The sequence below is a fragment of the Tamandua tetradactyla genome, chromosome 5 (assembly GCF_023851605.1).
Source record: "Tamandua tetradactyla isolate mTamTet1 chromosome 5, mTamTet1.pri, whole genome shotgun sequence".
NCBI classification, from domain to species: domain Eukaryota; kingdom Metazoa; phylum Chordata; class Mammalia; order Pilosa; family Myrmecophagidae; genus Tamandua; species Tamandua tetradactyla.
Window position 1 is genome coordinate 576380 of NC_135331.1, and position 24594 is coordinate 600973.

Genomic DNA, 24594 nt, shown 5'->3' on the forward strand with positions numbered 1-24594 from the left:
GTGTCCCTGAGATAAAAAGCAGTTTCCTAGGGACAGAACCCTAGCCTGAAAGAGAGACATGTGCTTTAAATTAAAACTTTTCATGCACCTCTTAATAAAGTTGAGGAAAGCCGTATATAAGAGCTCAGTTAATCTTCACAGTAACCCTGTGAGGGCGGTATTTAACATCCCCACACACCCATCTCCTTTAGGTGATGGGAAATGAGTTTGTAAGAGCTTAAATGACTACCCAAGGTCAAACAGCTAGCAAATGACAGAACTGAGATTCCAAACCAATCTGACTCAAAACTCTGACCTTTTTTTTAAGGGACCACACTGCCTGAATAAGAAATATCTCCCCTACTTTCTCTGAAAGGATATGTGAGGGATGTGTTTTTTCGTTTGTTTTTCTGAGAAGGAACCTTCCGTGAGAAAAGGCATCAACCTGTTCACATTGTAAAAGAAGAGCGCATGTGGACTGGAGAAAACCAGAGCAAATTCAGTTAGGAGGCTTAGTTTCTAGAATTGTATCAGTATTAAACTTTGAGTCCCACAAACTTCCTTATTCTTTTTTACCCAAGGTTTTTCATTCAGAAAAAAAGACTGTCTGATCTAGATTTCAGGAAAAATTAATGCTTAATTCTGGGTTCTCTCTGCACTAGTCCCGACCACCTCTAGGAAAGTAAAGCTATTTCCACAGTCTAGTGTACCTTAAAATATTGTATAATGACATCTATTTCTAAAGGAGAATGAAAATATATATCTGGACTATAACTTCTACAAGAAGTTATGAAGTTATAGTCCTATTAATGCCTTAATTTGTACATTCTTACGGCTTTAGAGCTGTAAATCTGTAAGCTTATAAATAAATCCCCATTTTAAAGCCCAACCCATTTCTGATATATTGCATTCCAGAAGTTTTAGCAAATCAATGCATGATCAATGATTTCCATAAGCCCCCCACTATGAACATGATGATATATGAGGTCTCCAAGGATTAGTATCTAATAACCCCCAATATTGTTGGTATTCTTTACTTCAGTGCACCCTGATAAACTGGAGCAGGTATTTCTGGGGAAATCTTCATTGTATATGTTGTGCCTAATCGCAAAACCTTCCCTCAAAGGAAACCTGGCTTCCCCTCTCGTGCTGGTTTGAAAGGATTATGTGCTCTAGAAAAGCCATGTTTTAATCCTGATCCAACTTGTGGGAGCAGCGATTTCCTATAATCCTTATTTAGTACTGCAGTTTGGAAACCAGATTAGAGTATCTCCACAGAGATATGACGCATCCAATTGTGGGTATTAACCTTTGATTAGAGGGAGCTGTGACTCCACCCACTCCAGGCGGGTCTTGATTAGTCTACTGGACCCCTTTAAAAGCAGTCTTTGGAGAGAGCAGCAGAGTCATGAGAACCACACAGCCAGAGACGTTTGGACATGAGGAAGGAAAACGCCCCTGAGAGAGTTTCATGAAACAAAAAGCCTGGGCAGAAAGCTAGCAGACATTACCATGTTCACCCTGTGCCTTTCCAGTTGAGAGAGAAACCCTGAACTTCTTCGGCTTTTCTTGAGTAAAGGTAACCTCTTGCTGGTGCCTTAATTTTCAAAGCCTTAAAACTGTAAACTTGCAACTTAATAAATTCCCCTTTTTAAAAGACATTCCATTTCTGGTATATTGCATTCCGGCAGCTAGCAAACTAGAACACCCCTCAATGGAGAGCTCGCTTAAATTTGGGAGCTGACTCAAAGATGTGAATCCCTACTATGGTAACTTTCAGTTAGGTTTCTTCTCAGATGTAGAATTTTCCCATCTGTATGTATTGAACAGCACCTTGGCAAACTACCCATCTATTTTGGTTTTCTTGGCTGCTGAAGCAAATATCATACAACAGTTGGCTTAAACAATAGAAATTTATTCACTCAGTTTTGAGGCCAGGAAAAGTCCAAATCAAGGTATCATCAAGGCATCACTTTCTTCTCAAAGACGGGTGTTCTGCAGCTGACTGCTGGTTGATTCTTGGACCCAGGCTCCTCTGTCACATGGCAATGCACATGGTGGTTTCTCCTTGCCTCTCCCTTTTCTTCTGGGTTCCACTGACCTTTAGATTCTTGTTTCTCATGGCTTTCTCTCTCTGTGCCTGAACTTTATTTAGCTTATAAAGGACTGCATTAATAGGATTAAGACCCATCTTGACTGAGTTAGGTAATACCTTAACTGAGTAACCTGATCAAAAGGTCCTTCTCACAAGAATAGATTAAGTTTAGGAACTTGTCTTTCTAGGGTACATACTTCAAATCACCATACCATCTATTTTACTTCTAGGAACCCCACGATCATTTAGCCACTGCCACAGACCCATGTGGTTAAAACTTTACCATTCTATCCCTTGGATTCTTGTGGTAATTGTACACAGCGTCTACCATGCCAAAATCCCATCATCTCTGTTGAAATTAGAATTCTGCTTTCATTGTAGCAACCACATCATGTACAGCCTACCAAGGAAAGATAGCACAGAGCTCTTCAAGCATGGTAGTATATTTCTCACCTATGCATTACCTAATTCCTTAAAGGAAGTGTCTTCTAGGGTTTTGCAGGCTAAAGAATGGTTGAGCACAGTGCACATAATCCTTGTAATGTTTCCATTTCCCTCTAAAGGTTCTCAATGTTGGCTGTACCAACCAGAAGTAAGAGGGCAAAGGAGCCCACTGATGTCATCCAGGGTTTGGCAGAGAGCAGGGTGGAGAATGAATCTGGAGTAGAAAATGGAAGATACTCAAATAATTCAAATAAATCATAAATTTTCCATGTTCCAATAAAAACCTTACTTTTACCCTGATATAGACCACTGTCTCCCCTTAGAACATCACTCAGACACTAGATCTGTCATCAGACAAGCCTGTATGGAACAAAGCATGCTCATCAGTGTCTCAGCCAAGATGTACACTCGTTTAATGTAAATCACCCACTCCTGAACAGTTCTATGGAAAGCTGGGAAGCCTCAAAATGTGTGCACAAAATGTCAGGTTTGAGGGAAAAAAAACCCTTTAGACAATTCATTGAGAATTACAGATATGTAAATAAGTCTCTTTGATTAGGACTAAAACTCTTCTAAATTCCGCCTTCTACAAAGTGACTTATGAAATGAGATCTCATTTATCTAATAGCACCTTCTAGAACTGTGCCCTCAATGCATTCATTACAACATTAATGGTCAATTTGTCACTCCTATCCATATTATCTACTTCTCTATCAAATAAAATTTCTTATTTTCCTGATCAAAGTAAACTCAATCTGATGGTGTAAGCTTTGACAGCTGGACAGCTGAAAATGCCAGAAGAGTTTTAAATTTGTGCTTAAAGAACTATTTTCACTGTAAATGGAAAAAAGGAAGAAAACTAACTCTGAATTTTCCTTACTGTGTTGTACAGATTGTATGAAATGTCTATAGCCAAATTCAGTGATAAACATGAGTTAGAATAAGCTTGAATCTAAACTCTTCCTCTACCTCAAACTTAAAATCATAAGGTCTACCATTGATATCTGAAAATATTTCTATAAATTATGTTTGTGTTTCTATAAAAGCACACTACTCTTCAATGTTGATGTCAATACTGGGGTAGTTACATTTTTCAGAATCATGCTGTAAGAAAAAATCAGCAAGTTCAGAATTATAGGCCAAAAGATTTATTCATTCTTTCTCTTCTGACTTTTGTTTCAAGGCAAACAAAACACTGCCCTCCCACATATACACACACAAAACCTTTCACACACTGATTCCCTCCAGTATGATTTCTCAGAACACTTAGGATTTTGCCACATATGTTACAACAGCAGTTTGCCCCCATTATGATTCTGATATAGAGGTTTGTAATATTGCAAAAAGCCCCTATATTCATTTCTTTAATACAATTGCTTTCTCCCCTAGAACAGAACTTTTTAAAAAGTTAATAAAATTGACATGTAAATGAAGGCATTCCCCAATCATTATGCTTGTATGATTTTTGCTTCAATATGAAGATTCTTCTCAATATTTATGGATCATGTTCTGTTACTGCAAAAAGAATGAGTGTCTGCTTAAAGGCTTTTCCAAATATTCTTAAGGTTTTTCTTCAAAATGGATTCTTATGTTGAAGAAGGTTATGAACCACCTTTTCCTCACATTTAACATACTGATATAAAGCTTCTCTCCCTACGTAAAAATAAGGCATTAACTGCTGCTATAAGATTTTTCAAAAAATGATCCATACATTCTTAAGTTTTCTCTACAGTGTGAATTTGCTGGTGTTCAGTAAGGAATGAATGGTAATTAAATGAATTTCCATATTCATAAGGGTTCTCTAGAGTATGTGTTCTGTGATGTTTAGCAAGGTTTGAGCTCCAGCTAAAGGACTTGTTACATACCTTACATACATAGGGTTTCTCCCCAGTGTGAGTTATCTGATGAAGAATAAGGGAAAAGCTGCGACTGAAGGCTTTGTCACATTCAGTGCACGCATAGGGCTTTTCTCCAGTATGAATTTTCATATGTTGAATAAGAGATGCATGCCAAGTGAAAACTTTACCACATTCATCACATTCATAGAGCTTTTCTCCAGCATGAATTCTCTGATGTTTAATAAGGAATGAGTGGCAACGGAAGGCTTTGCTACATTCAGTACATTCATAAGGGGTTTTGGTAGTATGAATGCTCTGATGTCGCGTAAGATGTGAGGCACGACGAAATGCCTTCCCACATTCAATGCATTCATAAGGTTTCTCTCCAGTATGTGTAATCTGATGGCGAATAAGTTCTGAGCCACTGCTAAAGGCTTTTCCACATTTTCTGCATATATATTGTTTCTTTCCAATGTGAATTCTCTGATGTCGAGTGAGGTTTGAGGCACGGCTGAAGGCCTTTCCACATTCAGTACATTCATAGGGTTTCTCCCCAGTATGTGTTCTCTGGTGTTCAATAAGGAATGAAAGGTAACTGAATGTTTTATTACAATCCTTACACTCATGAGGTTTCTTTCCAGTATGTATCATCTGATGTTTCACAAGGTTTGAGATCTGGCTAAAGGTTTTGCCACATTCCTTACATACATATGGTTTCTCTCCAGTATGAGTTCTCTGATGTAGCACAAGAGAAAAGCGCCGACTGAAAGTTTTCCCACATTCCTGGCATCCATAAGGCCTCTCCACAGTATTGATACTCATATGTTGAGCCAGGGCTTCTTGATGAGAGACTGTCACTTGCCTGATACATTCCTGATTTCCTTGAAGTATCTCAGTACCAGCCTCGCATTTCCAGCCTCCTTTAAAACTGGAATACTCAGTGCCTTGGCTTAGAATTCTTCCCATTATCAAATACTGGGATGAGTCATCTTTATAAATATCAGTTTTTGGAGAAAGGTCTTTGATCTCACCAATTGACTCTGAAATGGAAAGATACCAAAAAAAAACAAAGCAAATGTTTCTCTTTTTTCTGTACTGAGTAAAATAAAAGGCACTCTTCCCATTTTAAATGAGATAATGAAATTGGAAAAAATCCCATCAATTGCATGACTTTCATGGATGTCATATATATGATTGTGAAATCTGAACAACACACCCAGAAATTCAAAACAGATCAAACAGAAGTGTGGGTGTATAAGGAGAAATACTAAATATAAGTAACAGAAGAAGAGGGAAGACTAAAACTATCAAGAAGATAAGGAATTGGGACTTCCGGGCCAAGATGGCAGCTTAGCAGTGTACGCTAAGTTCGTCCTTTTAGTTCATCCTCCAGAACAACTACTAAATAACCAGGAACAGTACAGAACAGCTCGTGGGGCCACATCAGTGACCGGACACACAGTGTACCCCAGTCTGGACCAGCTGAACCAGCTGAGAGTACCCCCAGAACCGTGAGTTCCCCAAGCCAAGGCGGCTGGCGCGCCTTCCCCACAGGCTGCTTCCGAGAGGAGAAAGGAAAGAGACTTTACCAGCAGCAGGGGCTGAGCCCAACCAAATGCCAATTGTGGAATTAACAAATTCTGACTACTAAAAATAGGCCCCCAGCTCAGGTGAACCTGGTCAAAGCAGAGGTCGCTCATTTTTGCCCCAGGACCAAGGGGGCAGGGCTGATGGAAAAAGAAAAAAAAGGAAACAGAAGTTTTTGTGGCTGTGTTTCTACAAAGGCTTGACTGCCTTTGGATATAGTGGCAGGGCTTCTTAGGCTGCAACTGCCCCAAGGACAGGCAGAAACAATTTCTCTGAGAACTTGTCTGGAGCCGGTGCCTTCCCCAAGGGAAGGGTGAAGCCCAACTCAGGTGGAATCCCTCCCTCAAGGAATTCAGACACCAGGGCTTGGTAATTTGAAACCATTAAAATCAGCCTACAACCTCTCCTCTGTCTCCACCACACCCCCAGAAGGGGGAGTCTGCTGAATTTAAAGGTACCACATCACCTTATGCTGGTGGGACCCACAGGCAGACAAAGCCACATACTGGGCAGGATACGAAAACCAGAATCCAGAGACTTCACAGGAAAGTCTTTCAACCTGCTGTGTCTCATGCTCAGGGAAAACCGACGCTGGTGACTCCTCCTGATAGGAGGCCAGTTTGGTCTGGGAAAATCCGGCGGGGTCTATAATACCTAAGTAGACCCTTCTAAGGGTCAGAGGGAAAAGGCACCATAAAAGCAGGGCAAGAAACAAGAAAACAAGAACTGAAAAATTCTCCTTTGCTAAACAAAACCTAAGCTAGAGGTCCAGATAAAGCTGAACTGAATGTCAAAGAACAGATAGACAACAAATTCATCCAGCAAGAAAACCCTAGGTAACAGAAGTGAAAACAATCTCCAGAATAAACTAATTAAGGTAATTAAATGCCTAGATGCCAGCAAAAAATAATAAATCACTCTAGGAAAATTGACGATATGGCCCAGTCAAAGGAACAAACCAACAATTCAAATGACATACAGGAGCTGAAACAATTAATTAAGAATATACAAACAGACATGGAAAACCTCATCAAAAGACCAAATCAATGAATTGAGGGAGGATATAAAGAAGGCAAGGAATGAACAAAAAGAAGAAATTAAAAGTCTGAAAAAAACAAATCACAGAACTTATGGGAATGAAAGGTATGGTAGAAGAGATGAAAAAAACAATGTAAACCTACAATGGTAGATTTCGAGGGGCAAAACGTAGGATTAGTGAACTGGAGGACGGAACATCTAAAATCCAACAAGAAAAAGAAAATATAGGGAAAAAATGGAAAAATATGAGCAGGGACTCAGGGAATTGAATGACAACGTGAAGCGCATGAATATATGTGTTGTGGGTGTCCCAGAAGGAGAAGAGAAGGGAAAAGGAGGAAAAAAACTAATGGAGGAAAATATCACTGAAAATTTCCCAACTCTTATGAAAGACTTAAAATTACAGATCCAAGAAGTGCAGCATACCCCAAAGAGAATAGATCCAAATAGATGTACTCCAAGACCTTTACTAATCAGAATGTCAGAGGTCAAAGAGAAAGAGAATCTTGAAAGAGCAAGAGAAAAGCAATCCATCACATACAAGGGAAGCCCAATAAGACTATGCACAGATCTCTCAGCAGAAACCATGGAAGCGAGAAGACAGTGGGATGATATATTTAAATTATTAAAAGAGAAAAACTGCCAACCAAGAATTCTATACCCAGCAAAAGTGTTCTTCAAAAATGAGGGAGAAATTAAAATATTTTCAGACAAAAAATCACTGAGAGAATTTGTGACCAAGAGACCAGCTCTGCAAGAAATACTAAAGGGAGCACTAGAGACAGATACGAAAAGACAGAAGAGAGAGGTGTGGAGAAGAGTGTAGAAAGGAAGACTATGAGTAAAGGTAAAAAGAAGGAAAATTAGATATGACATATAAAATCCAAAAGGCAAAATGGTAGAAGAAAGTATTACCCGTGCAGTAATAACACTAAATAATGTTTTATTATTTATAAATGTTATAAATAATAATGGATTTATAACATTTAATCCATGTTAATGGCTTAAACTCCCCAATCAAAAGACATAGACTGGCAGAATGGATTAAAAAACAGGACCCATCTATACGCTGTCTCTACTCAAAGGACATGAGGGCAAGGACACAGACAGACATTTGCACACCAATAGCAGCATTATTTACAATTACCAAGAGATGGAAACAGCCAAAATGTCCATCAACAGACGGGTGGCTCAACAAACTGTGGTATATACATACGATGGAATATTATGCAGCTGTAAGACAGAATAAAGTTATGAAGTATGTAAAAACATGGATGGACCTTAAGGACATTATGCGGAGTGAGAGTAGCCAAAAACAAAAGGACAAATACTGTATGGTCTCACTGATATGAACTGACATTAGTGAATAAACTTGGAACATTTTGTTGGTAACAGAGACCATCAGGAGATAGAAACAGGGTAAGATACTGGGTAAGTGGGGCTGAAGGGACACAGATTGTGAAACAGGACTGAATATAAAAACTCAGAAATGGACAGCACAATACTACCTAACTGTAATACAATTATGTTAGAACACTGAATAAAGCTGAATGTGAGAATGATAAAGGGAGGAGGGCTGGGGGCATAAATGAAATCACAAAGAAAGATAGACGATTAAGATTGAGATGGTATAATCTAGGAAAGCCTAGAATGTATAATGATAGTGACTAAATGTACAAATTTAAAAAATGTTTTTGCACGAGGAAGAACATAGGAATGTCATTACTGTAGGGTGCTGAAAATAGAAGGTAATTAATATTTTAAACTTTCAACTTATGTGTGAGACTAAAGCAAAAAATGTTTATTTGGTACAAAATTTATATTTTGACTAGTGCATCTCCTAATATAAGTTATGTAGATAGTTGGTTGAACAACATAAGTACATGGAACCTTGGGGAGGACATGAGATTTTGTTGGTTTGTCCAGATTGATGCCCCAATAAATCCCAGAGTGATTTGATCAGTAAGTGGAAAAGTATTTGCAAAGGGAACTCCCTTTGGGGAATGGTGAGAATGGGGGAAAATTCAACCTCCCCAAGTTGAATTCTTGATATTCTCACAAGCAGTGTGGACAACCAAAGCTATAGGCTGAGCCCCCAGTCTTGGGGTTTGTTCATATGAAACTTAACCCCACAAAGGACAGGTCAAGCCTAATTAAAATTAGGCCTAAGGGTCGCCCCCAAGAGAATCTCTTTTGTTGCTCAGATGAGGCCTCTCTCTCCAGCCAACACAACAAGCAAACTCATCACCCTCCCCCTGTCTACGTGGGACATGACTCCCAGGGGTGTGGACCTTCCTGGCAATGTGGGACAGAAATCCTAGAATGAGCTGAGACTCAGCATCAAGGGATTGAGAAAAACTCTAGAATGAGCTGAGACCCAGCATCAAGGGATTGAGAAAACCTTCTCGGCCAAAAGGGGGAAGAGTGAAATGAGACAAAGTGTCAGTGGCTGAGATTCCAAACAGAGTTGAGAGGTTATCCTGGAGGTTATTCTTGCGCACTAAGTAGATATCACCTTGTTAGTCAAGATGTAATGGAAATCAAGGTTCATCCATGTTGTTGCATGTATCAGAAAAAAGAAAAGAAAATTTAAAAAGATGTAATGGAGAGGCTGGAGGGAACTGCCTGAAAATGTAGAGCTGTGTTCCAGTAGCCATGTTTCTTGATGATGACTGTATAATGCTATAGCTTTCACAATGTGACTGAGTGATTGGGAAAACCTTGTGTCTGATGCTCCTTTTATCTACCTTGTCAAAAGACAAGTAGAACATATGGAATAAAAATACATAATAGGGGGTACAAATGTTAAAATAATTTAGTTTGAAATGCTAGTGATCAATGAAAGGGAGGGGTAAGGGGTATGGTATGTATAATCTTTTTTTTTCCTGTTTTTGTTTCATTTCTTTTTCTGTTGTCTTTTTCTTTTTCTGAATTGATGCAAATGTTCTAAGAAACGATGAATATGCAACTATGTGATGATATTGTGAATTACTGATTATATATGTAGAACAGAATGGGCATATGTTAAGAATGTGTTTCTTTCTAGTAATATTTCTTTTAAAAATTTAAAAATTAATAAAAATAAAAAAGAAGATAAGGAATTGGGAAGGATGAGCTATGTCAGTCTTTCTCATCTCCATTTAAACTTTATTTGCTGCCATAAATAGCTGAAAATTGCAATTTCATAATGCTAATCCACTACAAGGGTGCTTCAGATCTCAAAAAGACATCAGAATCTTGAGTGTACTAAGTGCCTTTAGAACCTCTTTACAGTAATTTATTACAAATGGGGGAAAAAAGGTTTCTCTACAAACTATGTTCAATGATCTTCACTCCAACTCTGCCTTCCAAACTAATATCTGAAGCTCAGCCTTGCTAAAATAGTGTCTTCCTATCAAATTTCCTTTGATAGACAAACATTAGCCCTAATTTTCTCCAGGCTAAGTTTTAAAAAGGGACTTCATTTTTATTTGAAACAGAATCTTATAATAATATGAAGTAGGTTTTAAAAAATACCTTCTCTTATTATTCTTAGGAAATACAAACTTACACATTTAGAGATAATGGGCCATGATGTATACAATTATTCTCAAATGTTTCAGAAAAAATAAAATCTCATATACCAGATGATGAAGCAAACGGGACAAAATGTTAAAAACAGGTAAATGTGGATAAAGGATATATGGGTATTCTTTGTACCATTTTTTCAACTTTTCTGTAAGTTTGAAATTATCTCCAAATACACATTAAATGTTCACTTTTCTCTAAAACACACTTTGACTCATTTTTTGTTTAGGGGAGCACTGTTTTATTATCACTCTGACTATAAGCATCTGGAGAGTTGTAGACAGATCTCATATTTGCTTAATACCCACCTCGGCACTGAATCAAAACCTCTGTAACTATACAGCAGGCACACAAAAATACACAACAGATTAGGATGGGGGGTACAAATAGATGTTAAAGAAAATGATGATCTCAATAAAGGAAACATCTTAAATTCCTTTCCCACTCCTTCTATAAACCAACCCTGTATCTAATTAGTCCCTGAGTTAAGTGCCCTGGGGATATTAAATTGAACAATTCTCTTCACAAGTTGAGAGATATAAATAGGGAGACAGAGGGCACAGAAAAAAATTAATGAGATACAAGACTACATTCACTGAAGAGAGTAAAGGAAGGCTTAAATCTAGAGGGCTTCATTGAGTAAACTAGTTGGGAATTGGAACACATCAGTGATCTTAGACATTTTATGATATAAGAAAAAAGCTAACTGCATTGATTTAGTACAGTATATACCATATGATTTCTCAGATCAAAGAGAGTAAAAAGCACAACCAAGAAAGTCAGATTCAAGATATAAAAGTAAAACGCTAATTATATATTATCCCTTATAATATATATATAAATTTATTAGCAATCCTACAGAAAAGCAATTAATCTTGTTAGAAAAGAAATTGGGGAAAACTGCTTAAGAATTCTCTGAAAAATAGGTGTTCAGGGATTCATAAGAAAAATTCACAACTTTGAAAAGATGAACCGATATTCTTCATGGTGATGTATATGTTAGCTCAGCATCATCTGGGAGTGTTTTAGGAATGCAAATCCTTGACTCCACTCCAAAACTAATGAATTAGAATTTCTGAGGTGGGGGCTGGGAATATGTGTTTTAAAACCATCTCCAGATAACCCTTTTGCAGGCTCAAGTTCGAGAAGCACTACCCTGACTCATATCTCTTCAGTTCCAGAATACAATACTCAATTGCCTATTAGATTTATATATGCACATGTCCCACAGAGACCCAAACTTAAGTATCAAATTTATATAAATTCCCCTTCCTCTTCCAACTTGCTCATGCTCTTTTCCTTAGGAATAACAATAGCAACACACAGAGTGGTGGTTCATGACTCATAATCATCAAGTCCTTCTGAACATATTTCCTTTGTAACCAATCTATGCCATCTGCTCCCAGGACATCTCCATGGCTTAGGTGATGGCTATTTCTAGACTAGGTTATGGCAACAACTCTTAAGTGCTAACCCTGCTTCCCAGTCTTACCTCTAGGAAATCTCTTTTTCACACTGCAGCCAGAATGACCTTACTAAAATGTTCTCCTGCCTAAAAACCTTTTGATGACTCCCAGCTAGTCTATGGATGAATTCCAAGTTCATTAACTTGGCTTATAAAGACCAACTTTGATTCCCACCATTTTCCTCCTTACACTTTATGCTATTGCTCAAGCTAGACTGAAACTCCTATTATTGCCATTTTACTAGCATGCTCCTTCCTTCTACATGCTACAATGTTGCTTTTCTTCACTTATGAAATGTAAGGGAGCCGGCAGTGATGGTTCCACTTCTTAAAAATGAAGTACACACTGACCTGTCTCTTCCTTGAATGCAAGTAAAATCTGGGCAGAATGCATAGAACAGCTATCTGAAGACTAAAATGTAAATGGTAGCAAGCGAATTAAAAAAGGAAAAAAGAACTCAAAAAACTGGTGGTAGTTTCTCACATTTCCTCTCTCTATTATCTCCTGGTCTTAATCATAGTCTGAAACCTAGACATGTGCACCATATATGAGGAGAAAAAGCCCCAAGGGAAGTCCTCTATCTCTAGCTGAGGAATGGGAAAGAGGGTCCTTATGGGTCACAGAAACCCCATCTTTTGTTTGTTTCCCATTCTCTCTTTTCCTACCCCATGGTATCTTGAAGCAGCAGTGACCAGTTAGGTATATAAAGCTCAAAGAGGGCAATCTTTCCATACTAGAAAAAAAAAATCTGTGGCCCCAAGAGGATGAGGGTAATACCCACTTTTTTCCATCCTCTAGTTGCTTTTAAGAAATGTATTTAATTAATTTATATTTAATAGGATTTTACCTTGAGTTTACATCATTCATTTTATTATGAATTTTCTATTTTTCCCTCCTCAGAAAGATATCTGCACACTGATGTTCACAGTGGCTTTATTCACAATTGCCAAAAGATGGAAGCAACTCAAGTGTCTATCAACCAAAGAATGGATAAATAAATATGGTATACAATAAAATGGGCAGATACGAATAGACACTTTTCTGAAGAGCAAATACAGATGGCTAAAAAGCACATGAAGAGCTGTTCATTTTCATTAGCTATAAGGGAAATGTAAATTAAGATGACAATGAGATATCACCTCATACCTATAAGAATAACTGCTATTAAACAAACAGAAAACTACAACTGTTGGAGTGGATGTGGAGAAATTGGTACACTTATGCATTGCTGGTGGGAATGTATAATGGTGCAGCCACTATGGAAGACATTTTGGCGGTTCCTTAGGAAATGAACTATTGAGTGGCAATAGCACTACTCAGTATATACTCAGAAGAGCTGAAAGCAGTGACACAAACAGGTATTTGCACACCAATGTTCATAGTAGCATTATTCACAATTGCTAAACTATAATCATTGGAGAGGATGTGGAGAAATGGGAACACTTATTCACTGTTGGTGGGAATGTACGTTGGTGCGACTGCTGTGGAAGACTGGCGATTCCTCAGAAAATTAAATATTGAGTTGCCCTATGACCCAGTAATACCAATATTCTGTACATACCCAGAAGAGCTGAAGGCAGTAACACAAACAGATATTTGCACACCAATGTTCATAGTGGCATTATTCACAATTGCCAAGAGATAAAAACAATTCAAGTGCCTATCAAAAGATGAATGGATGGGGCGGGCCGCGGTGGCTCAGCGGGCAAAGTGCTTGCCTGCTATGCCGGAGGACCTCGGTTCGATTCCCGGCCCCAGCCCATGTAACAAAAACGGAGAAACAGAATACAATAAAACAAGAAAATGTTTAAAAATGTTTCCCTTTCTTCCTTCCTTCCTTCCTTCTATCCTTCCTTCCTTCTCTCTGTCTTTCCTTTAAAAAAAAAAAAAAAAAAGATGAATGGATGAACAAAATGTGGTATATACATACAATGGAATATTATGCAACACTAAGACAAAATGATAACCCAAAACATGACAATGTGGATGAACCTTGAGGACCTAATGCTGAATGAAATAAGGTAGTCATAAAAGGACAGATATTGTATGATTTCGTTATTATGATTCTGGTAAAGGTAATCTCAGAGGTTACACTGTAGAATATAGCAGACCTAGAGGTACACAAAAGCTAGAGATGAAGAAAGGCTACCCAAAGAATAGTCGAATCTAAATGCAAGGGAACAGACAGAAGTGATGAAAACTAATTAGCAGGTTATAAGTAACACTGCCGTATTGAAGGTGAATATGATTGAAAGGGGATGTATAGTGCCATGTATCCTAATGATTGGATTTATGATTAAAAGTAAGTTCTTACATGAACTATTTCAATGGTTCAATAGTGGACAAAGAGTCAACAGTAGAGGGTATGGGGGAAAACTAAAAATGCATGCTATTGCCAATAGTTAACAGGAAAACATCAACAGTACCACAGCACTACCAGGGGCAACTAACTGGGGGTGGGGGGTGTAAGGGGAGGGACAAGTGATAAAGGGTTGGTTTCTATTTGATAGACGGTTGCATTATGTTTGTGGGTTCTTTGACATTATGGACCAATAAAATTGTCCAAAACTGAGAGTGCTGGTGACTGTATAATCAAACAAAAATGCTGTAAGACATGGTTTATTTATTTTGGACATTATCCATTATGCCCAAAAATGGAAGGAGCCAAAGGGGACAATGAGTGAGAAGAACAATGGCAAGTGGTGATACATTTATATGATGGAATTTGGTGCAGCTACAAGAAAGGACATTGAGGGGGCACACAACAAACTGAATAAACCTTGGGGACAATGGGCTGTGCAGAATGGCCCAGAAACAAACAAACAAATATGCTAAGGTCTCTCAGAAAATACTTGTACAAAAATGAGAGCCTGGATTGTGGGTCCTTATAGCAGCCACATTTGTTCTGAAATTGTGGAAGTTTTTCTGGATTCTGAGACATTGAGCTATATGTGTTTCAACTGGTATGTCTATGGAACTTTGAGTGACTCTGTGACACCTGGGTCCCAGAAATGGCGAGCTGCAGAACTGAAAGTTGGCATAGCTATATATAATAACAACTGAAGAAACCGAGAAAGAAATCAGGCCTCCATTTGAGTTTAAGATGAAGCCAATCTGGCTGGGTCTAAGGTAAATTAGAATGTACGATAAAAGAGGACAGTGTACGTACTCTAGACCTTCAGCTGCTGTATGAGATCAAAAGCAGAGAGGTTTATTATATTGAGAACCTAAATTTTCTGTAAGTCATAGTCTGAATCAGCCTCTCTGGAGAGTTCATTTAGACAACCCAGACTCCCAGAGTCCAGAACAGGAATGAGGACTTGTAATTAATGTAGTGCCAGAGTACATTTCAGACTATGGTGGGCTGATAATTTTAAAGTATTAGTAGAGTGCCTTGAGGATCTGAAGGGGAAATATGTATGGAACTACTAAACTCTCCTATCCGGGAAACCCCAGGTACCTTCCCAACCAGTGGAGACTCCTGAGAAAATAGGCTAAGCCCTGGATTTTGAGGCTTGCTCTTACAGAGAAACTTGTTTCTGTAGGGGAAAAGGGAAGACTACTCATAATGAGGCATAAGAATTACTCCCAGGAAGACTCGTTGTTGCTCAGATATAGCGTCTCTCTAAGCCCAACTCTGCAAGGAAAATTGTTACCCTTCCCCTATGTGGTACAATCCATTCAGGGGTGAAAATCTCCCCGACAAGATGGAGCATGACTCCCAGGGATGAGTCTGGCTCTGGCACCATGAGAATGACAATGCCTTCCTGACCAAAACGGGGGAAAGTGTAATAAAATAAGACACCAGTGACCAAGAGAGATCAAATGGAGTCAAGAGGCTGTTCTGGAGGCTGCTCTTATGCAAGATTCAGTCACTGCCCATTGCCATGGTTTGCTAAACTCCAATCAACATCATTCCTATTGACTCTTAAGAACACCTAGGGCTAGAACTAAGACTCTATAAAGGTCTCGTGCACTAGGTTTGCCTTCCTGGAACATATAATTCTCAGATGGTTCCTTGCTCAGATAAATCCTGAAACCCCGAGCGACCAGCCTCACCAGATTATCAATTAATTACCTCCCCCTATTCTTTAGTGTGGACACCCCTTCTCAACATGAAAAAGTCAGAACAGGCATTCCCCAAAGATCCCTACAGATTGGGAGAAGGGGGTATAATAAGAGAAAATGGGATTTAACAAACAAGTATGACTCCTGAATCACTATATTAATATTTCTTCTAGCCTCCAGTGTTCTGGAGCAGCTAGAAGAAAAAATCTGAGAAGATAGAAAGTGGCCCATTGATAAACTCTGGGATCTGTTCTGTAACTACTACTGGTTGAAGAATGCTTTGAAAATTATTGCTTTCTTCTTTCTTTGCTTTGTATATGTTATACAATTTTAAAAGTTTAAAAATTTTTAAAATGTGGTATACACATACGATGGAATATTATTCAACTCTAAAAAGGGATGCAGCACTGATACACGTGACAATATACTTGAGGACATCATAACTGAGTGAAATAAGCCAGACACAAAAGGACAAATATTGTATGATCTCACCGATTTGAAACAATTAGAATAAGCAAATTCATAGAGTAAGACTCTAGAATACAGGTTACCAGAAGACAGGATGGGGGCAGGGAATGGGAAGTTAAGGCTTAAAATCTTTGAGGCTCCTACTTGGAATGATGGCAATGTTTTGATAATGGATGGTGGTGATAGTAGCACAACACTGTGAACATAATAACAGCACCAAAATATACATCCAAATATGATTAAAAGGGGAAATGTTATATTGTATATTTGGCAACAATTTTTAAAAATCCATGGAACTACACTACAGTAACAATGAACCTAAGTTAAATCACAGACTACAGCTAATCATATAATTATAAAAATGAATTTTCATCAAAAATGTTCCACACCAATGCAAGGTGTTAATGATAGGGTGGTATATGTGAATCCTGCATTTTATGTATAATTGTTCTGTGAAATCTAATTAGAAATGCAAGAAAAATTGATTTAGTTTGTCTATCCCAAAATTAGAGTAAATGCTGAAATACTATAAAATTTCCCTTTGAAATGGGAAAAAAGAGAGATATCTGATATCTGTTGTTGCCATCTCTAATCAACATTTTACTGGAGTTCCTAGCCAGGCCAATAAGGCGAGGAAAAGAAATATAACGCATAAGAACTGGAAAAGAACAGACAAAATTGCCATTAATTACAAACAATATGAGTGAATATTTAGAAACTCCAAAACAATCTACAGATAAATTCTTAGCATTAATAAAGGAGTTTGGAATGGTTCCTGGATATGAGGTAAATAATAAAAAATCAATTGCATTTGTGAAATGAGTAATAGACAAATTTTAAAAAGACACCACCAACAATAGCACCAAAAAATAGCTAATGCTCCAAATCTATTTCACGAAGCATGGATTTAATGGTATTCCAAATGCAATGAGCCCCCCTTAAACCCTGGATTGGGTTTCTAAAAACTATTCTTAACTCACTGAAAGAATGGGGGACTTTGGGTCCAGGAAAGGAAATATGCAAGGTGACAGAAAATAAGAAAAACCTCAAAGCTAGTGATGTCATACCAAAACGATGCAGGAGGCAGCATAAAGGAACTCCCACTAACCAAGTGAGACAACGTGAGGATCAAAACTATATAAATGACTAAAACACAACAGCTTTATAAAAAATCTGTGAATCAGTAACAATATTAAAATAGACAAAGCCCCTAATCAAAGAAAAAACAACGAACCTCATTTGTCAGCAATGGAAGTGATTTTCAGTAAAACCTTATTCTAAAAATTAGTTATCAAAAGAAAATAATAAGGTACTGATGATACGTTTCCATTACAAACTACACTTCAGGGTAACCAAATGGTGCCAGTTGATAATACTTTCTCTTTACAGAAGAATACCAGATAATAAATATGGAAAGAATGATAGAATTAGAAAGTTCACCATTTTGTAATCTTAATGAAATAATTAATTCCAGCAAAGATACAATGATGCCAAAACCATGAAGTGAAAGGTTAATGGAGAAAACTAGATATTTGTATTTTGTCAAATTATTAATCATATCACATTCTACTCACTAAGGGGAAAATGTAACTTTACACCGTGACCTGGCTGTTTTACTCCTTATCTTCAGTGATAAAACTTATGTCACTAATAGTGGAATGACCAACCATTATGCCTTTGACTTGACTCACAGGAAGAATATACACCATCATCAATGAAATATTTTTAACCAAACCACTGAATCTGAATTTTATATTAAGGTTCCATATCTAACAACCAGAAATACAGAGGATAAAGGAATAAGTTAAACAATACCAGGAGAGGAAACAAACAGAAAAAAATAAAATAAAACAACTAATTCCCGAAGGTGGAATCTTTCACAGCAGAGGCCTGGTCTCTTTAACAAATTAATGTCATAGAAAAATACATGACAGGAAAATATTCTAGATTAAAAGGAATTTAAAAGAACCAAATGCAATGCATGGTATTTCATTGGATTCTGGCTTCAGCAATTCAGCTATAAAATACATCTTTGGAGTAGGTATAAATAGACAAAATTTTTTTTAATATTAGGAAAATACCATTATTTTGGTAAGGTATGAAAATGGTATTTTGATTACATTGAAAATATCCCTAAACTTTACATATGAAAGTGAAATATTAAAGCAGTGAAATATAAAAATATCTACATTTTACTTTAAATTGAGCAAAAAAAAGAAGGGAGAAGGATGGAGTAAGACAAATACAGTAAAAAGTTAATATCTATTAAATTCATAAATAAAGCTGCACAGAATTTGCACACATATAGATAAACAACAGAACAGAATAGAGAATCCAAAAATAGCAACATTTAAATTATGATATACGTATGACAAAACAGTGGGGGAAAGGACAAACACTTCAATAAATGTTGCACGATAGCAGAATATCTATACACAAGAGATCAACTGACCACTATCACATCACATACAAAAATAAACTCAAGGTGGGTTATGGATTGAAATGTGAATGGCAAAATTACTAGGCTTTTTAAAAAGAAAATACTGGAAGATGTCTTCATCATGACCTCATGGTAGGGAAAGGTTTCTTAAACTGGTCAAAAAAAATAAAAATACTAACCTAAAGTAAAAGAATAATAAATCTTAGTACATTAAAATTAAGAACTTCTGTTTATCAAAAGAAGACACTAAGGAAACAAAATAATCAAGCCACAAGTGAGAGAAGATATTTGCAGTACATGTGATTATCATAGGATTTGTATCCAGAATATATAACTCCTACAAGTCAATATGAAAAAGAGAATTCAATAGAAAAATGAGAAAAACCTTCAAGATGCACACTAGAAATGGGGAAATCTAAATGTCCAATAAACAGGGAAAGGAGCTCATGGTAATCAGAAATGCAAGTTGAAGTCACAATGAGCATAACTGTACCGCATGGGAAATCATGATCCTCTACAGTATCAGGTATAGGTAAGTATGGAAGCAACAGGAATCTACTTATTGTACTTATGGGAGTGTAAGTCAGTTAAAAAACAAACTGTGAAACATTCTGGCATTATCTGATGAGGAGGAATTATCCCCTGACCCAGCAATTGCATTCCTAGATACACACCATGGAGGAACAGGTGCCTTTACATCAATATGCATCAGAATACAGGTACAACAGCAACATTGTTTTAACAGTCCTAAATTAAAAAGAACCCAAGAACCCATCTCAATAGAATAGATACATCGTAGTATACTGATTCATTCCATGAAAATAAACTACTAAAGCGATATGTGAAATGCCTAAATCTTTAATTCTGAGAGGAAGGAGCAAATCACAATATAATTTTTATAGTACAAGTCAATGTACTTAAAGTTTAACTATGCAAACCTAAACCTATAGTGATTAGATATGCACACTCAGATGATAAAACTATAGTGAAAACTACGGTGTGGCTTTACTTATCATAAAAGGGGACGATGATTACCTACCTTTGGGGGGAAGAGGGAACCGTAACTGGGATGGGCACACTGGAAGTTCTTAGGAACCTGACAAGTGTTCCATTTACTAACCTGAATGGTGTTTACATGAGTGTTTGCCTTACAATAATTTAAGTTGCACATTTATGTTTTATTCAAAAAGGTACTGGAAGGAACACAAAATCTGCAAGAACTGTATTACAGTAGTGGAATTAGAGGCCATTTTTCCATATTTTCCCTTTTCCTCAGTTTCCTTGTATATGGGTTACTGCTTTTATCATTTTAAAAGAATTTATAAAAAGACATTTCTTCTTTAAATATTTTAAATGAAAAATTCTCCCTTCACCTATTCCATCTAAAAACATGACTTCAGCCCACATCAATACCTTTTTTCCAAATCCTTATCTACACCCTCCTTCAGGCCTCTAAAACATGTGATACTAACTACTGCTACTCTCCTTAGAAGATCAGCTTAGTTTCCATGGTTCTTGTTCCATTTCCTAAACAGTCGTTCCAAGCTGCTGCTGCTTTCTAAACATAGGTGTTTCTCCTTTTCTCTCAACAGTTTCACTCTTGGAAGATCAGTGTATCTCCATTAGAGGTTTGCATCAGAATCAACTACAAAATTAACAGAACTTTTTGTAAATACTTTCAGGCTAACAGATCTATTGTCAGACCCTTCAAGGTGAGGTATGAGGCCAACTTTTAAAGAGCTATGCAACCAACGTATTGTCAACTTAAGGCAAAGAACACTTTCAGAGCACCTACCGTTTAATCCCATGGCTTCAGTTTTTGCTTCTTAATATAAGTGTGCACATTCATGTCTCTAACCTGAATTTTTTCTCAGGTATATCCTAACAGTCTATTGAATATCTTTACATGAAAGTAACATCCTCTACTCACACCGAGCACATCGCTATTCATCACTGTTTTTCCAAAATCAGCCCTTTCCTGTATTTTATGCTTCTATTACTACTATCATCATCCAAATTATCAAGGCTTAAAAAAACAGCTGGAAATGCCTCCTCTCTAACAGCCAAACTGCCAATTTGAGGATCTCTAATGTAACTTATTTTCAGACACATTTTATCTCACTAGCCCATAAATTTTGTGATAGTCACTAATCTTGTGTAGGCCCTCTACTCTCCATAAAGTAAAACTTTCCTAAGAGAACGTTTTGCCAAGATTAAAATTTCAATAAATATTAAACAAGCTAACAAATGAACAAGTGAATAAACCACCAATTAATCAATGATAAATTAGTCTTTCCAAGATAGCTAAACAGAACACAATATAAACTGAATTTTTAATTAGGCAAAAGAAACATATACCAATAGAATAAAAAAAGGAAGAAACCCAAAAGAAATGAAATCCAGAGACCAGACAGAAGTCACAAGAGAAAGAAAGACACTTCCTTCTGTGAGAAAATAGGAGAAAGTATAAGATGAGATGAAGGCAGACTGGTAAGTACGTGTGCAGTTGCTCATGGAGCTCCTATTAACAAGACTTCACAGTTTCAGGTTTTTTCCAAGTTTTTTTTAAGAGAAAACTTTCTAACAAACTTACAAAAAAGAACTGCTTTCTCATTTAATTCTCTTTGGGTTGTTATTTTTTAAAAAACTACCCACCAGCTTGTAACTCACTCACCTGAAAACAGATTTCTTTTCACATCGCCTTTCCCCATCCAGGGCTCTCTGCCTTGCTCCAATAAGGAAACCACATCTGGCTTAGAAATGGAAAGGCCTGCTTACAGAAAATGAAATAAATTCAACATCAGTCTGAATTCTCAGAAAAGAAGGGTGTTAAAAAGAAACGTCAGATGTAAGTAAGAAAGATATCTAAAGATAAGGTGATGTTACAATCCCCACCTTAAAAACTAAAAATAATAATTAAAAAAAAAGAAAAAGTTCCTATCTTGAGAATATTCAGTCAGGTAAGATTCACAGCAGGTACCCTAAAAGGCAAAGTCTGACTTCGGGGAGACGAGAGGGACTACTTACCCAGTGAGACCAGATGGCCATAGTTCTCCAACATTACACATCTGTACAAATCCCTTTGAAAAGGATGAAGCCATTCCCACTCCTCCTGGGAGAAGTCTATAGCCACATCTCTGAATGTCACTGATCCCTGAAATGATAGACAAATAGCCATACAACCAGGACCCATGTCCCCAAAGCCCCTGATAAAGGAGTAAAATGAATCCCAGTGCAAAGGATGGACAGTGTGTATAGGTAGCGGCAATAGGAGAATTCAGAATTCGGAGTAATGTAGGTCAAGAACTTACTGTACAGCTACAAGCCCAGTTTTGTTTTGTTTTGTTTTGTTTTACTGCATAATTGGAGAAAAGGAGAAATGAGATTTTTAAAATTTACAATTTTGTGAAAGATAAAAGGATATGAGCATGAACATTAATTTCTGGTTTTGGTTTAAGAATTCTTAACATCTTACCATATTTCACAAATAGTGAAAACTATTAAATATGCAATGCATGTTTTCCTTAATGTCAGGAAAGCTGAAGAGACAGCTGAGAAACTTGGCAATTTCAGCAATGTCTCAAGACAAGGACCTCCTAAGGTGAGAAACTTAAACCTCCAAAGATAAAACTTAAAAAAAAGTTCTCTCAGTGTAAATAAAAAATAAACAAGGCCCTGCTTTGCAGCCTCACTTTGCACCACCTGAGGATTCATATACCTCCAAGGCATGGGCATGAACTGAAACAGTCCCAAATAGTACCAACCCCAGGTGCTAGGGCAGGGTGATATTTTTTCACTTTTTAATTTTTTTGAAAAAGGTGATCAAATATTGCTGGCTGATAAAGGAAGGTGTTTCCTAAACAGTGAAATGAGCAGCAGAGATGGAAATGGAACTCTGCAGCCAAATTCAGTGAGGCTCTGGACTTGGAGATAAATATAACAGAAGACAAGATAAAGAAGTGGGGGCCAAAAAAAAGATTAATTCAGAATAACTGACACTTTTCTCCCAATCTGAAGTGCAGTTGCCCCTTTTTATCACCAAGAAGAAATAAATCATAAATCTTCCTTGCTAAACAAACTGAGAATGTCTGAAAAACACACTTTGTGAGTGGAGACTTTTTTGCTTACTGCTGCATCCTGAGACCATCCCCACGGATCTAGCGTAGGCCGGCGGGTCTGAAATGTTAGCACGCTTTGGAATTACTGAAGGGGCTGTTCAATGCGCGTTTCTCCTTGAGGAGTCCGGGGGCTCAGGCGGAGGCGCTCCTAGCAAGTTCGCAGCCGCTGCTCCTGCTCCTGCCCCCGCCCCGGCTCCCCGTCCGGGACCCACTGAGGTGGATGCTCAATTAAACCACGCTGACACGCGAGCGAAGGGCCGTGGTCCCCGGGGCAGACATTCTAACCCTGGGGAAAAGAAGAGGTGGCCTCTCCTCCCGAACGAGCCTGCCAGGTGCAAAGCCCCGCCCGCAGGTGACGCGCTCCCGGGCCCGTAAAAGCACCTGCGGGCGGGTCGGGGACGGGCGTGGGGGCGCTTCAGGCGGAAGAAAGCAAACACCCCCAGGCCCTTAAAAATAGGCTTTTACTTCAGAGAGGAAACACCGGCTTACCTGAGGCATGGCTCCCGGAAGAGACCCGCAGAACAGAGAAGTCTAAACGGCAGAGAGGGTGGGAGAGAAAGCAGCCGTGAACGAGAAGGCCGGCTGTGCGGGGCCCCACACGGAGAGCTCCCGCCGTCGCGCCACCATCGCCACATGCCTGGACGCCGGGCCCGGGAGGCCGTCCCCTGCCCGCCGGACAGGGCGCCGCGAGCCGCGCCAGAGCGTGCGCGGTCAGGAGCGGTCACGGGACGGCGCGCTTCCTCGTCTCCCCGCCGGGGCGCAAAGCGCTCCTGGGCGCGGAACCCGGGCCGCGGACCCTAGTCCCCAGAGTGACCGCGGCGCGGCCGGCGGGGCTCGGGAAGCGGACAGGGCGGACGCCCCTTACCTGCCTCGGCGCGACCCAGCCAGGATCCAGGATCGGCACCTTGGAACCCCGCCGCCGGCGACGCGCGAGGAGTTTTCTGGACCCGAGACTTGGACCAGGCCCCGAACCTCAGGCAACTACAGCTGCTAGAATCTGCCGCCGCCTCCGCGCTGGGGACCCGGGGCTTCGGCCCCAGGCAACTACGACTCCCAGAGCGCTCCGCGGCCGGTCTGACGCGACTACGACTCCCAAAGCACCCCGCGGCCGGGACGAAGGCCGCCGGCCTCAGCAACTACGACTCCCAGAGCGCCGCGCGGCCGGCCTGACGCGACTACGACTCCCAGAGCACCCCGCGGCCGACCCCAAGCGACTACGATCTCCCAGACCGCCAGCCTCGGGCAACTACGACTCCCGAAAGTTAACTATGGCTTCAGCGCTTGAGTCCAAGGGGAAAAGAGGAAAAAAGAAAAAATAACCATCCTCCGGCCTCGGAGAATTACGGTTCCCAGAAACCTTCGCGACCCAAACTCCACTCGGAACCGGGACTGCAGCGCGCGTCTGGGGAGCAGGGCCGCCTGGGCGTCCGACTGTGGCCCTGGAACCGGCGTTGTGCGCAGTGCGCCTGACCTTCAGCCCCCTCCC

The 24594-nt window shown here is 39.0% G+C and overlaps 1 protein-coding gene across 4 annotated transcripts; it reads right to left on the reverse strand.

Annotated features, from left to right (window-relative positions):
- Positions 1 to 1873: 1873 nt before the first annotated feature.
- ZNF140 (zinc finger protein 140) lies at positions 1874 to 24163 on the reverse strand. 4 transcript variants are annotated; one of them, XM_077159494.1, is made up of 6 exons: positions 23974 to 24163; positions 23598 to 23639; positions 22018 to 22144; positions 21665 to 21763; positions 4384 to 5396; positions 1874 to 2732 (listed from the first exon to the last, which is right to left on the reverse strand). In XM_077159494.1, exons 2-6 carry the CDS (start codon positions 23604 to 23606, stop codon positions 2694 to 2696), a joined length of 1287 nt encoding a protein of 428 aa, XP_077015609.1. In that variant the 5' UTR covers positions 23607 to 23639; positions 23974 to 24163; the 3' UTR covers positions 1874 to 2693. The 4 variants fall into 4 exon arrangements, with proteins under 4 accessions (XP_077015609.1, XP_077015606.1, XP_077015608.1 ...); XM_077159491.1 differs by lacking the exon at positions 1874 to 2732 and having other exon boundaries at positions 3651 to 5396; positions 23974 to 24162; XM_077159493.1 differs by lacking the exon at positions 1874 to 2732 and having other exon boundaries at positions 3651 to 5396; positions 21665 to 21760; positions 23974 to 24161.
- Positions 24164 to 24594: the final 431 nt, after the last annotated feature.